At 36.2% G+C, this 14016-nt stretch overlaps 1 protein-coding gene and 4 non-coding genes across 6 annotated transcripts; 4 read left to right on the top strand and 1 right to left on the bottom strand.

Moving 5' to 3' along the window:
- Window positions 1-1798: 1798 nt before the first annotated feature.
- On the bottom strand, window positions 1799-13101 carry LOC103409446 (probable 2-oxoglutarate-dependent dioxygenase AOP1.2). Of its 2 annotated transcripts, none has more exons than XM_070823949.1 (3): window positions 12582-13101; window positions 2628-2949; window positions 1799-2422 (listed from the first exon to the last, which is right to left on the bottom strand). In XM_070823949.1, exons 1-3 carry the CDS (start codon window positions 12917-12919, stop codon window positions 2186-2188), a joined length of 897 nt encoding a protein of 298 aa, XP_070680050.1. In that variant the 5' UTR covers window positions 12920-13101; the 3' UTR covers window positions 1799-2185. The 2 variants fall into 2 exon arrangements, with proteins under 2 accessions (XP_070680050.1, XP_070680049.1); XM_070823948.1 differs by lacking the exon at window positions 12582-13101 and adding an exon at window positions 3108-3518.
- Window positions 10012-10098, top strand: LOC114825715 (small nucleolar RNA U61). The gene has a single exon (XR_003774546.1). It is a non-coding gene; the product is annotated as a small nucleolar RNA U61 (small nucleolar RNA).
- On the top strand, window positions 10179-10265 carry LOC114825716 (small nucleolar RNA snoR14). Its single transcript, XR_003774547.1, has one exon. It is a non-coding gene; the product is annotated as a small nucleolar RNA snoR14 (small nucleolar RNA).
- On the top strand, window positions 10356-10451 carry LOC114825710 (small nucleolar RNA Z101). Its single transcript, XR_003774541.1, has one exon. It is a non-coding gene; the product is annotated as a small nucleolar RNA Z101 (small nucleolar RNA).
- Window positions 10503-10628, top strand: LOC114825685 (small nucleolar RNA SNORD14). Its single transcript, XR_003774517.2, has one exon. It is a non-coding gene; the product is annotated as a small nucleolar RNA SNORD14 (small nucleolar RNA).
- Window positions 13102-14016: the final 915 nt, after the last annotated feature.

Below are 14016 nucleotides of genomic sequence, written 5' to 3'. Positions count from 1 at the left end.
ACAAAAAAACATCAATGGACCAATTTGTCGAGCACCTGGTGGGCACTTGTCGATTCATGCCGACATTTGTCAAAAGCTTACACTTACGTATATCGACAACTACTATGATCAATAGAGGGTTATCAAGGACAACTGTACGAAATTGTCGAGTAATATTGAAGACTGCTAAAGTTGCCAACTGAGAAGATTTTGCATCTGGAAGTGGTTAAGCTGCTTCTACAAACATATTTTAATTCCACTAATCTTGATTAGGCTGCGGTCTTTCATCCAAGACACTACCCTATTTTTTTCAATTTAAAACTCTTTTCCCTTCGCATGTTGGAGCTGCAAATAATGTGGAAATTTGTTGAGAAACTTTCAACTGAGCACATGGATGGATGCTGTGCGGGTGACCATTTGAAGCTTACAGCTGGGAAATGCCTGAGGACCACATGCATTTTTTCACTACATTTTCTCCTCGAGGAACACACCATTTTATTTCTAGTAGAATACAAGGAATGAAAAAGGAAGTGGATCGCACATTACAATTAGGTATGTCGTAGTTGAACGATGAGGTATATCTCATACCCGAACTAGGTTTCATTTTCAAATAATTTTCATTTGTGATTTTTCCATTGCAAGTAAGAAAATATGCTTGTAAAAAAAATTAAAAAAAATGAGATTTTTTTTCAATTTTTCTTTTGGGTGTTGGTACAGAGCCAATATCAAAAGACTTATTTAAGGGTTCCGTGACGGAGTCAAAATTTTCAAATAATGAGATCATAATTTCAACAACAAAAAACTTCAATGGACCAATTCATCGAGCACCTGGTGGGCACTTGTTGATTCATGCCGACATTTGTCAAAAGCTTACACTTACGTGTATCGACAAGTACTATGATCAATAGAGGCTTATCAAGGACAGCTATACGAAACTGATGAGTAATGTTGGAGACTGCTAAGGTTGTCAACTGAGAGAAGGTTTTGAATCTGAAAGTTGTTAAGCTGCGGTCTTTCATCCAAGACACTACCCTTTTTTTTTTTTAATTATTTAAAAAAAAAATTCAATTTAAAACTCTGTCCCCTCTACATGTTGGAGTTGCAAATAATGTGGAAATTTGTTGAGAAACTTTCAACTGAGCACAAGGATGGCTGCTGTGTGGGTGACCATTTGAAGCTTACAGCTGGGAAATGCCTCAGTTTTCTGAAGAACCACATGCATTTTTTCACTAGATTTTCTCCTCGAGGAACACAACATTTTATTTTCAGTAGAATACAAGGAATGAAAAAGGAAGTGGATCGCACGTTAATATTAGGTATGCCATAGTCGAACGATGAGGTATATCTCATACCCGAATTAGGTTTCATTTTCAAATAATTTTCATTCGTGATTTTTTCCATTATAAGTAAGAAAACATGCTTGTAAAAATAAAATTTGAGATTTTTTTTTTACTTTTTCTTTTGGGTGTTGGTACATAGCCAATATCAAAAAATTTATTGGAGGGTCTAATGGCGGAGTCAGGATTTTCAAATAATGAGATCATAATTTCGACAAAAAAACTTCAATAGACCAGTTCATTGAGCACCTGGTGGGCACTTGTCGATTCCCACCGACATTTGCCGAAAGCTTACACTTACGTATATCGACAATTATTATGATCAATGGAGGCTTATCGAGGGCAGTTGTACGAAACTATCGAGCAATGTTGAAGACTGCTAAGGTTGTCAACTGAGACATTTGTCGAGCAATTGGTTCGCACAATAAAGTGGCACGCAAGACAAGAGAAAAGGAAAATATGGATGACAAAAGAAAACATAATTAGTAGGAGGAGGTTGTTATGATTTAGTTTGCCATAACTATTTATAGGGGTGAAATACAAATACAGATTCAAATGTATATAGGAATTTTGAAGCTGTTGGGGTCATGGGCAACCAGTGACCCCAACATTGGCTCCGCCACTGAGAGAGTCTCACCGGCGTTCATCCAATAGGTGGACCCCTTGTACTCTGTCTTCCCTCCTTCCCCTTGAGTTCTATGTCTCATAGGAGAATCCGCACACAAGAATATCTCCTTGTTATTTCAACATTTACCCATAAACCTAGTACTGTTTTAGAAAAATAAAAGTAGAATAATAAAATACATGGAAGAAAATAGAAAGAGAAAACCATAGCGGGATTGACTTGGAGCGTTGGACCAAAGAAAATGTCAAATGGCACAATATGCCTTTGCCGCATACTCAGTTTCACCAGTATGTCTCTGTGCCATGAGGAACTCAACATGATTCAAAGGCTTATACAGTAACGGGTGGTCTTCGTCCACGAGCTCATTCGGTACGTGTATCACCCCTTTCTTGACAGAGAAGACACCAAATGTGTATCTTACGACATTTTCAGTCAAGGTCACTCTATGTCTACAAGGTCGGATTCTGTCATTGCTCCAAACCTAAGCCAATAAAAGAACACAAACGTCCTTGTTGAAAAATAATTACTTGTATCGAAAACAACTAGTAATTGGTTGCTAAAATATTAGTCAAAAAAATAAAAATGGAAAGCCAAATTTTGAAAACTCAAATAACTAATAGAAAAAGGTGAAAAAGAAACGGTTATCAAATTACTCGTGTTCAAAGGGTAAATAATATGTGACATACCTGAAATCCGTCAGCTGCTATGAATATAATGGATGAAGGTGGAGGATCAAAAAGCACCCACTCATCATCCTTTGTATTTATCTCCAGACCGTTGATATGGTTTTGATGGATTATGGTGGAGAAGTTCTTGTCCGTATGAATCTTTAAACCCACATCACTATCAAGTTTCTCGGGTTTCTCGTATCTAATCATTTTCAAATTGTAAAACATCAATCGAACGTGATCGTCGTGGTACTTCTCTACACCGTAGTTTTCAAACACCATTCTTGTCACAGTTTGATCTAATTCCGCCAGCACTTTTGCATAGAAGTCAGCACTCTCACTGGCCAACAAAGAACACATTATTAGTATAAATTGATGTATATGATCAATATAATACACACACACACACACACACACACATATATATATATATATATATGTATGTATGTATGTATTGAGATCTATATGTTTGAGAAATGCAGAAGTGATCGATCATACCGAAATTGATCGTTTCCATCGGGCCAAATGAGATGTGTGAATTGTTGAACATCTTGAGGGTTTGTGCCGTTGATGATCCCGTAGGTTCGTTGCCCGGAATTAGAAGTTGCATAGAAGAAGGGCTTTTCAGGAGTACTGATTGGAAAATCAAACAAATCGTCAAATGTAGAGAAGAAGGTGTTGGCATGTTCCTTTGGAACTTTGTTGGGAAGAATTGCCGTGAAACAGCCGATATCTTCCAGTGCACGGCAGACATCTCTGCGTGCCGAGAGCCAAGAACTTGTCCCCGGCTTCAAGCAATCATCTTTCGAGAAATCTACCACTGGAATTTTGGCCATTGTTCTGCTAGCCTAGGAGGAGCAGGAGAGGCTTTATCTTTTGTGAGTTCTCTCAATGATGACGTATCTATCTATATATGCACAAACTGTGTAATGTGGTCAAACAATTGACTTTCCCCTAACGTATCACTCAAAAACAATGATCAACTTGCATGGATGAACGATAATTCTGACCCCATTTTTTTCAAACTATTAAGAGATTAAGATTCTTAATTTATTTGAGGTGGGCAAATAGAATAAGCTAATGAGAACCGTTTGATTTAAATTGAGTGGTCGAGATATCCGAATTCGACTGAAACACAATAATTCAGAGAACATATTAATTGTCAATGAATGGGTACGTTTTCTGTCAAAATATTAATAAACTAATATAGTTCCAAAAAATTCCATATATGAGGATTTTTGAATAATACTACGTAGACTAAATTTACAAACTAAATAATATGTCATCAATAAAAAATAAGCACGATAATCGATAATTAAGTAATAACCTAATCACCGGCTTCTATGTCATTTATTTTACAAAATGAAGTTACAAATTTAGTATTCCTTGTTATATTTTTTCAAAAAATGAACCAGCTTGTGACTTTGCCACGACAGTCCATCATTCAGAAGGCCGAAAAGACTCACATATATATTTCAATATCTTCTAACCACCATTTTGCAATTCACCATTGACAAAAATTAAACTCAAAACATACCATATGAAATACGAATCTAAAATCTACCCTCATTACCTTTTATTTTTAGAGACAAAGGAGACGACCGAGTGCGGCACTCTATTACACACCACAGAACAAGATCTGAATAGCACAGTTCAAGAAATTTTGACCTTTATTCTAACAATTTACCTGCACCTTGTGAACCATACTGACAAGAAGGTCTTTTGTCCATGGAGAAGGATTTTCTCTCTTCTTTTTTTCATCTTCTTCATTTCCTTCTTATTTGAACGGTCATGATTATGTAATATTAATATCTTGTACTAATTTTGTATAAAAAAAGAAATACAAAATAGAAAGTGTGAGAAGTGAAGATTGAAGGGGATTGAAAAAGGAAGAGAGTTAAATCAAACAAGAAAAGATAGCGGAAAAAGTGGAGAAAGTGGGGGAGGGTTCAAAAAGTAGGGACATGGATCACCTTCGAATCCCCCCTGCTAAGCAAACTGAGCAAAATATCTCATCATTCCATTTTCATCTTACCTTATTTTGCGTGACAATTTTTCAATATTTAAATTTATTTATGAGATATTTTGCTCAATTTGCTCAGGAGGGGTCCGGAGGTGATCCCAGTCCAAAAAGTAGGGCAGTGATAGGTGATGTGTCAGGGGAGTTTTTTTATACTGTAGCCCGTGGAGAACATTTTGTTCACTATCATAATTATAGTGTATGTTTATTATACATCTAAGCATCTAATACATGTTATTTCATTTAATTTTAGTTAATTTTCACTTTAAATATCACTGTTTCAATTTAAAAAAAAAAAAAAAGTTAACCAAAATTAAGTTAAGAACACGTGACAAATGAATCAATATATTGTGAACATACACCATAACTTATGTCGATGAACAAAAATGCTCATGTGCATTCAGCAGGAATAATATGTTATATTACAAGGAAAACTAATGAAAAATCCTCAAAACTTTAATTTTAATAAAAAAGATAAAATAAAAATGTAAATAAATAGTATCAGGAATGACTTTTTAAGATAAAAACATCTTTAACATTAAAAGTAAATAGTACCAAAAATATTTGATTAAGATTCACTATAATATATCCTTAGTGGAGGACTCAAAGAAATGTGAATTTAAGAATGAATGCAGCTCCTCCTGATGCGAGGAAGTTCCTAATTCCTAGTGCTAGTGGAGGGACAGAGTCAGCCGAGTCCTTCTACTCTATACAACGATAATTCAATGCGTTCGCACGTATTAAGAAAGACAAAATAGGGGCACAGCATCATCAGTTCATAACTTTTATTAAAACTCTCATGTCACCCCCCAATTTTGTTAAAATTGTAATATTGGATTGTCTTGTTCCACCGTTGGTTTCAGCTTTGATCGGCAGAGCATCCAATGAAATTTAATATTAACAAAGACAAGACGTATGGATTATGTAATTCTTTGTTGTTTATTAATCTAATATGTCACAGTAATAAGGAATGTCATCAATCTTCAAATAAAGATAAAAACAAACTAAAACATTTGAAAATGAACTAGCAAACCTTGAGATAGAACAGACACCTCCCAAATTGGCTTCGGTGAACTAGAGTTTAGCCTAATTATGAGAGATGGTGGATTGCCCTTATAAATAGGGCATTTATCTTCAATTCACTATTTTTTGGGTTCTTATTCTTCTGCATCCCCTTAGTATATATTAGTGTAATATATCCCTTGTATATATATGTGGAGCAAAAAATAATCACAAGGTGACACGTGGATTTTTGGTAAAAAGGACAAAGTTACCACTGAGACACATCGGTTGTCCTACGCGCGAGCAGTGGACAATCATTCACCAACAGTGTCCAAAAAAGGTAACCAATTCCAAATTATCTCATCCATCATCATCTTAAGTAATTACTTCATAACCTACAAATTATTCCATATAAATGGAGATTAATTGGTTAATTAATGCCTAATTAATCCATTAATCACCAATCTAATCACCCATTTCACACAAAAAACCTCTAAGGGCCGGCCACCTCCATTCCCTATATATAGCTCACCATTCTCTCCCAAAAGGGGACTTCCAACTCTTGCTAAAATTCTCTAGAATTCTCAAACACTTTTTCTCTCTAAATTCTAACTTTGGCATCGGATGTTCTTTGGCCAAAGCCCCCCCATTCATTGTGGGCGCATGAGGCTCTTGGCCTTGACCTAATGTGTTAATTATTTTGTAGGTGCAATTTTGTCCAAGATCAAGGAGGATGAAATTTGCATCCACAATATCCCCTTAGTATATATTATTCAACACACACCTTCCAGGGAGTTGTTGCAAAGAGATTACTTTGTTAATTAAAGAGAGAAAGAGACTAGTTTAGAATTAAGGAGGATCCAATGAAGCAAGAGAGGGAGAGAGACTAGTTCAGAAGTAAGGAAGATCCAATGAAGAGAGAGAGAGAGAGAGAGAGAGAGAGAGAGAGAGAGAGAGAGAGAAAGAGAGGGAGAGAGACTAGTTCAGAAGTAAGGAAGATCCAATGAAGAGAGAGAGAGAGAGAGAGAGAGAGAGAGAGAGAGAGAGAGAGTAGGAGAGTATAGTTGTGGAAAAGATCCACGCCGGATCCTTTTCCTAGGGATCATAGGGATCCCATAATCGTGATTGTTCATAGTACATCGTCCGGTCAGAAATCATTTTAAAATTTAAAATTAAATATAAATAGTACTAACGAAAACTGATCGCACGATTTACAATGAATGATCACAATTACGGGATCCCTATGATCCCTAGGAATCCTTTTCCTAAATGGGGCACATGGGATGATGGCTCCTTTACGCATTTTACGTACACGGTTGCGAGTATCTTAAGTTAGTTAGCACAATTTCTTTGAAGAAAGTCAAAAAAGGGGCACAGGGGATGGAGAGATTTTTTTAATGTGACTGGCATACGGAGTGGTACATCACGTGTTACTATACAAATAGTAGGATATGTGTGCTAAAAAGTTAATAACTTAAAAAAATAAAATTTCCCACCACTTACATAAAAACACGTGGTGTACCATTCGTGTTCCTGTCACAATGAAAAAATTCTCCCTTCAAAGGAATATTTGAAGAAAAATGCTGCAGTTTTCTTCTTGCAGCCAATTTCAACTCCATATTGCTGGAGATATCATGCGAGATCCTCCAAATATTTGGTACGAGTCATTTTTGTGCCTACTAAATGTTTTATGGAATGCATATTAGGCATATCTCGACATGCTGCTTTGGTACAAGTCTTTCTTTTTCGTCCCCAAAAATACATACAGCCATAATATACATTGTATAAAAAAGTCTAAAAATAAAATGTCAATTTTCATTAGATATTAAACCTATGAAAATAAGTATAAAAATGGAGAAAGTGAAGCGTTTATATATGATTAAATCATTGGAACATTTGGTAGGACCAAAAGAAGAAAATGATGGGGTACGATGCCAAAGCAAGGCCACAAGTTTTTCTACTAAAGGACCTAAAACCAAGTCTAATGGTTTACTTATGGCTTATAATTTAAGACTAACTCTAACTTAGAGTTCAGTGGGATAATGATACAAGTGTTTGTATGCTTTTATGAGAGATGTCCAACGAATGACGTGATCGAAAACTCTTGACAAGTCTTTCTCAATCTAAGGACCTCAGGTACCAACTGACTATCAATCAAAGACGGTCTCTCATGTCCTCCAGTGTAAGGGTGGGGGGTTCCTTGTGGGTAGATAGGATGATGCTGGTGTCCTTCTTGAAGGCGTCTTCTTATGTCATGTTTATCTTTGTGTTCATGATTTCTTGGTTGACCGACAAGCTTTATGTTTGTTTGTTTGGCCTTGTGCTCTGGTTTCTTCCATGAATCCACCTTTCAACCAAAAAAAAAAAGTACTAGCTGATTGTCAATTGGGGTCAAGTGTTGGAGAGAAAACAGTGTTTGGCCTTGTGCCCTGGTTTCTTCTTTGATTCTTTTGCTAAAATAGGTCACTTCATCAGCTTTCTCGACGAAGTGAAGTGTTACTTTCATGTTACTTTTAAAGTTCGGCACACAATCATTATTGAACTTCACAACAATTGGCATAACCTTGTCTTTAGGTTATAGAATCCAAGGCCGCGGTGTGGAAGCTAAAAGATTACCGGTTTAACATGAGAGAGAAGGGGTATGTATGATTGCATGACATTCTTGGCTGGATGATTTGGGCTTTCCTAGGGTGATAGCAAGGCTTCTAATGGTTGGGATCTTTAATGGAAGGCTGTAGGAATTTCTAAGGTAGCATGGATGATGATTCTTGAGGCTTGGAGTATGTTTCTAGGCTAAATGGAGCTTTCTAGGTTTACTTCATGGGTGGTGCTTCTTGACTTTGTCTCTCTGCGTTCTCTTTATGCCCCTTTAATGGTTTCTCTCTCTCATTTTGTAAATGAAGGGTTATTCTCTAGACTTCAAAGGAATCTCCCTTTGTGGCTTGGTATTCCCCTTCATTTCTCTCTAACCCCCCAACTGTTTCCCTTTTGGTGTAAGGTAAATACATTGTTAAAACCTGTAACTTGCTTCTTCCTGAGATGCGGCTTTCCCAGGCCAGCCTTTCGCAAACACTACTTTTGGTAACGCGTCTTATGACTTTTGCGTGTTGGTTATCTGTGCAAGCTAGGAAGGGAAAATTAACAGTAAATGCCTGACTTACTGGGTTTAGCATACATTTAATGTAGGAATCTAGTTTAGTCTTAACTAAGAGGGTTAGCTTGCTAGGGAAATAGGTAAACTAGGCTAGTTATCTCTCAATGCTTGCCTGCATGAAATGCAAAGGATATGGCTTGGATCCTAGGCCCCCAAGCAGCCTAAAGTCTTCCATAACCTCAATTTTAGGTAGGCCTAATAACCTTTCGTAACCATCCGCACCACAATTCAGTTAGCAAGCTTCGAGTATGTGATTTGGGCTTAGCATGAATAGTGACTAGCACGAGGAAGCTTGGCGTCATGAATAGGCATGAGCATTGCGTGATTTGTATAAATATCCAATTTAATTATCATGGTGTGGCATGTTCGTACATATATTTCCTTATCGATCCCGCACATTGGCATGTGTTTGGGCTTAAGTGAAGGTTTTATATGAAAATTGGGCCTTGAAAATTGGTTGGGTTGGTGTGTAACATTTTTGGGCCTCAACAAATTGAAGTAAAAAACTTCGACATGACTATTTTTTTTTGGGGCCTCAACAAATTGAAGTAAAATATTTCGACATGACTCTAATTTTTTGCTTCACCTCATTTCATATCCTCCTTAATACAATTTCTTTCATTCCAATTACATATTAGTAAATAAGCCAATAAAAAACTTTCATCTGAAGAAAATAATTAAATATGCTTTACTATTTGAAGAATAAAAAATTAATCCTCCATGCCTGCAACCTTAACCGTAATGCTTTAATCTCTACCGATCTAACGGTCTGAAACTTGGGTAGAAAATATGGTGTCATGGAACAACACTTCTTGATAAGTATTTTGTTTTATTTGATTTGATTTTAATTTAATTTTAAAAGACTTTAGATACAGTTTGAATCTGATTGCTGAATTTTCTCCATAAATAAATGAAAATTTGAAAGTAAAAACAAAAATATTCATGAAGCAGCAGCCCGTTAAAGCCCAAGAAAATTATTTCTGCACCCTAATCCTGGTACCCAATGCAGCCCAACGTTTCAGCCCATAGGGTTTACAAAACTAGGGTTTTCTCATGGAGTCCATAAATTGCCTCTTCCGCAACAACTCTCCCCAAATCGAAGCATCTGCTCACCTCCTCCTCCTCCTTCAAGTCCATAGCCGCTTCAACATCCCGCCTCCACCCAATCCCCGTTTCCCTTCATAACTCCTAATTTCTGTGTGTTTCCATTTAATTCTCTGTAATGATGGCCTTGATGAAGCTCTTTGTGCCAAAGGCGGCAGCTTTTGAGCTCCGTCGATGACGGTCACAACCCTCTAAGAAGTTCTGAGCGTCCTTTAATTCTATTGGTTTCATGTTTTAGTTTGTTTTATGATTTTTTAGCTGTTTTAGGAACTGGGTTTGATCGAAGAAAGCGAGGTGACGATAGAAATTCATGTCTGTCAATCCACTGACTGGTAACAGTTTGATGTTACTGTGAATCCCGACAGGTTCCGATCGCTTTCTTTCTAAATTCCATCGCTTTTCACACTTCAAATTTCACTCCCACACACAACCCCACTCGTTTTGTTATTTCTTTGCTTGAAAAGAATGTGGGCAGGTGATGAATCAAATTGGTATTTATGGGTAATTTGCGTCTGAATTTCATTGATGTTTTATCAATCACCTTGGAGAACTGATGCCCTTGTTCTTTCTTTTTTACATTTCTTGTCTTATTTTGTTAAATTTGATAATTTATGGTCTGTGATGATAAATCCAAAGGCTTGTTTCTCAAGAACATTCGCAGTGGCCGCCTAAGAGCTTTCGCCTTTCGCCGGGCTTGAGAGCTTATGCTGCTTTTTTCCTTCCTTGGATGTCTGAGACACAAAATCTGATTGTTTCTGTTTTGATTGTGTTGCTAATCTAATGGAGTGTATTGCTAGCTACATTGTATTGCTAATCTAATGGAGTGTATTGCTAATCTAATGTGGATGGTTTCATATAATAATTTTGGATTTATCATGGAAAATATCAAAGCATGGAATATTGGTTGTTGAGGCTTACTATTTCTCTCTCGTATGTCTGAAACATTTGTTTGAATTGGTTCTATAGGCAAATGGATGCGCTAGTATGAATGAATTCAATATCATTAGATGGGGTCATTCACATTTATAACATTATCATTGTTTTATATGGTTTTCATTTTTTCTCATCACTTTTAGACCATATGCAATGGGGTGGCTTAACACTTAAACTTTATGCTCTCCCTGCATTTTCAATAATTTGGTTTTCAATAATGTGCAATGTTGTGGGTTCAAGCATAAAAAATTAAACATAAGTAATAAGTTTTTATTTTTATTTTTATTAAAACTAATTTGGATGTTTAAAAATTGGTTTTGTTCAAATTTGGGGTCTCACTGGTGTTGCTCTTTCTCTATGACCAAGTACTTTCAACGACCCTCGTAAGTATGACACAGCCTATTTTTACTTTCCAAACACTCTTAATTTTGTAATTGAAATTATAAGTTTTGAAATCATATACTTGACAATTTTATAGGCGCATTTTGCGAGATTGGTATATTGTATGGTTTGGAACGCAACGGAAGAATCCGAGCAAATAAGGATAAGCCTCCTACGGCCAATTAGATTGTTATTATGTTTACTCACTTGTCTTATTTGTTAATATTCTTACGCTTATTCAATTAGATTGTTATTATGTTTATTCACTTGTCTTATTTTCTCATCCATTATATATTTATATATATACACACACATATATTCTTTAATTATAAAGTGGGTGATAAAATAAGATAGGTGGGTGGACATAACAATACTTTTTAATTATTAAGTTCGATGGTGCAATTGTATAGGTTAATCTAATACTAAGACTTGAGCAACATTCCTCCAATCCAAGCTAGGACTTTGGTTGCTTGAAATATATTAATTAAGTTCGGAATACAATTTTTATCCCCCTATGATATTCCAAGGTTTGGGCCACATTTGAAAGACCACATTTCAATATTTTCAACGATTCTAAACAGGTAAAGACATGAGGTGCTACAGAATTGGTTAAAAATCTTATCGAAATTTATCCACAAAAATCATACTTTTGGATACTGAAATGTGGCATGACGTGATCGGTTAAAAATTCTATCTGAAATTAAAAATAAAATTATTTTTTATTGTTTTCTAAAATAAAAAATACTAATATTTTAATGTGAATTGCATAGGCTATTTAGTATATGTGGAGATACAATAGGCAATTACTGTTCATTAAGGGCAGTTACTATTCAATTAAGGGGATTGAATTGCCTATTGCCAAGGGAGCCTTTACACACTGGACGTGCTCTTATTGCTTGACTTCTCCATTGGACTCATCTTAAGCCCAATTGCCTGAGTGAATTTGAGTGTTTTGGGGAAGGGGAGGGAGTGGATTGGGTTGCCTAACCCTAATGCAATGAGCAACGGTGAAGTTGCTCTTAGAGTGGCTACCTTTCTTTCAGGTTGAATCAAGCGCAAGGCCATTATTTGATCATTTACTGCCTTTGGCTATTTAATTGATGAATGTGTGCCCTATTGAAGCCATGTCCTTACTTCTTAGTTATGTATGGCAAATGAGAATCCATTGATACAGAGACAATATCAAAAGACTTATTGGAGGGTCCAGCAGCACTCTCACTGGGTAACAAAGAACATATTATTAGTATATATACATTGATGTATATGATCAATATAATATATATATATATATATATATATATATATATATATGTATGTATGTATGTATGTATGTAGTGAGATCTATATGTTTGAGAAATGCAGAAGTGATCGATCATACCGAAATTGATCGTTTCCATCCGCCCAAATGAGATGTGTGAATTGTTGAACATCTTGAGGGTTTGTGCCGTTGATGATCCCGTAGGTTCGTTGCCCGGAATTAGAAGTTGCATAGAAGAAAGGCTTTTCAGGAGTAGTAGTTGGAAAATCAAACAAGTCGTCAAATGTAGAGAAGAAGGTGTTGGCAAGTTCCTTTGGAACTTTGTTGGGAAGAATTGCCGTGAAACAGCCGATATCTTCCAGTGCACGGCAGACGTCTTTGCGTGCCGAGAGCCAAGAACTTGTCCCCGGCTTCAAGCAGTCATCTTTCGAGAAATCTACCACTGGAATTTTGGCCATTGTTCTGTTGTCCTAGGAGGGGCAGGAGAGGCTTTATCTTTTGTGAGTTCTGAGTGATGATGGATCTATCTATATATACATAAACTGTGTTACGTGGTTAAACAGTGGACTTTCCCCTAATCGATCACACAAAATAATGTTCAACTTGCATGGACGAACAATAATTTTGACCCATTTTTTCAAGCAATTAAGAATTGTATTATTATTTGAAAGTGACTTCGCTCATCAATGCTCATCAATGAATGAGTCTAGATCATCTTCGGATCTCTGTGTCCATAGCTCAAGGATTCAAAGATTCGAGTGGTTGAAGAGAGAAAAAAAAGATTCAGACTCTTGACTTGTGTGAGGTGGGTTAGTAAAATAGATTAATGAGAACCGCATGATTTAAAATGAGTGGTCCGGATATCTGGATGCGTTGACTCTAGACAAAAAAGTTCGGAGAGGATCTTAATTCCCACATAATGGTTACATCTTTTGTCAAAATATTAATAAACTAGTATAGTTCCAAAAAAATGCCACATATGAGGACTTTTGATTAATGCAAAGTAGACTAAATTTGCAAATTAATGATGTGTCATCAGTAAATAATAAGTACGGTAATTGACATTTAAGTAATAATCAAATCGTGGACTTCCATGTCATTAAGTTTACAAAATTAAGTTTACAAATTTAGTCTTCCTTGTTATATTTTTTCAAAAGGAGACCAACTAGTGGCTTCGCCACGGTAGTTCACTATTCTGAGGACCGGAAAGACTCATATAAATATTTCAGTCTCCCATAACCACCATTGTGCTATTCACCAGCGTTAAGAATTAAATTTAGAACATATCGTATAAAAAACGAACTTGAAATTCATCACCAACATCACTCTTTATTTTTAAACACAAAGGAGACGACCAAGTACTGCACTCTATTACAGACCACAGAACCAAGATCTGAATAGCACGGTTTCACGAAAGTTTGACCTTTATTTTAACAATTTGCCTGCACCTTGTGAACCATACTGACAAGAAGGTCTTTTGTCCAGGCACCGGCCAAAACCGAAAGAAAGGTGGGAGGGTTCAAAAATTAGGGCAGTGATGGGTGGTGGGTCATGG

Source organism: Malus domestica, chromosome 06 (genome assembly GCF_042453785.1).
Source record: "Malus domestica chromosome 06, GDT2T_hap1".
NCBI classification, from domain to species: domain Eukaryota; kingdom Viridiplantae; phylum Streptophyta; class Magnoliopsida; order Rosales; family Rosaceae; genus Malus; species Malus domestica.
This window is presented reverse-complemented; position numbering and strand designations above follow the sequence as displayed.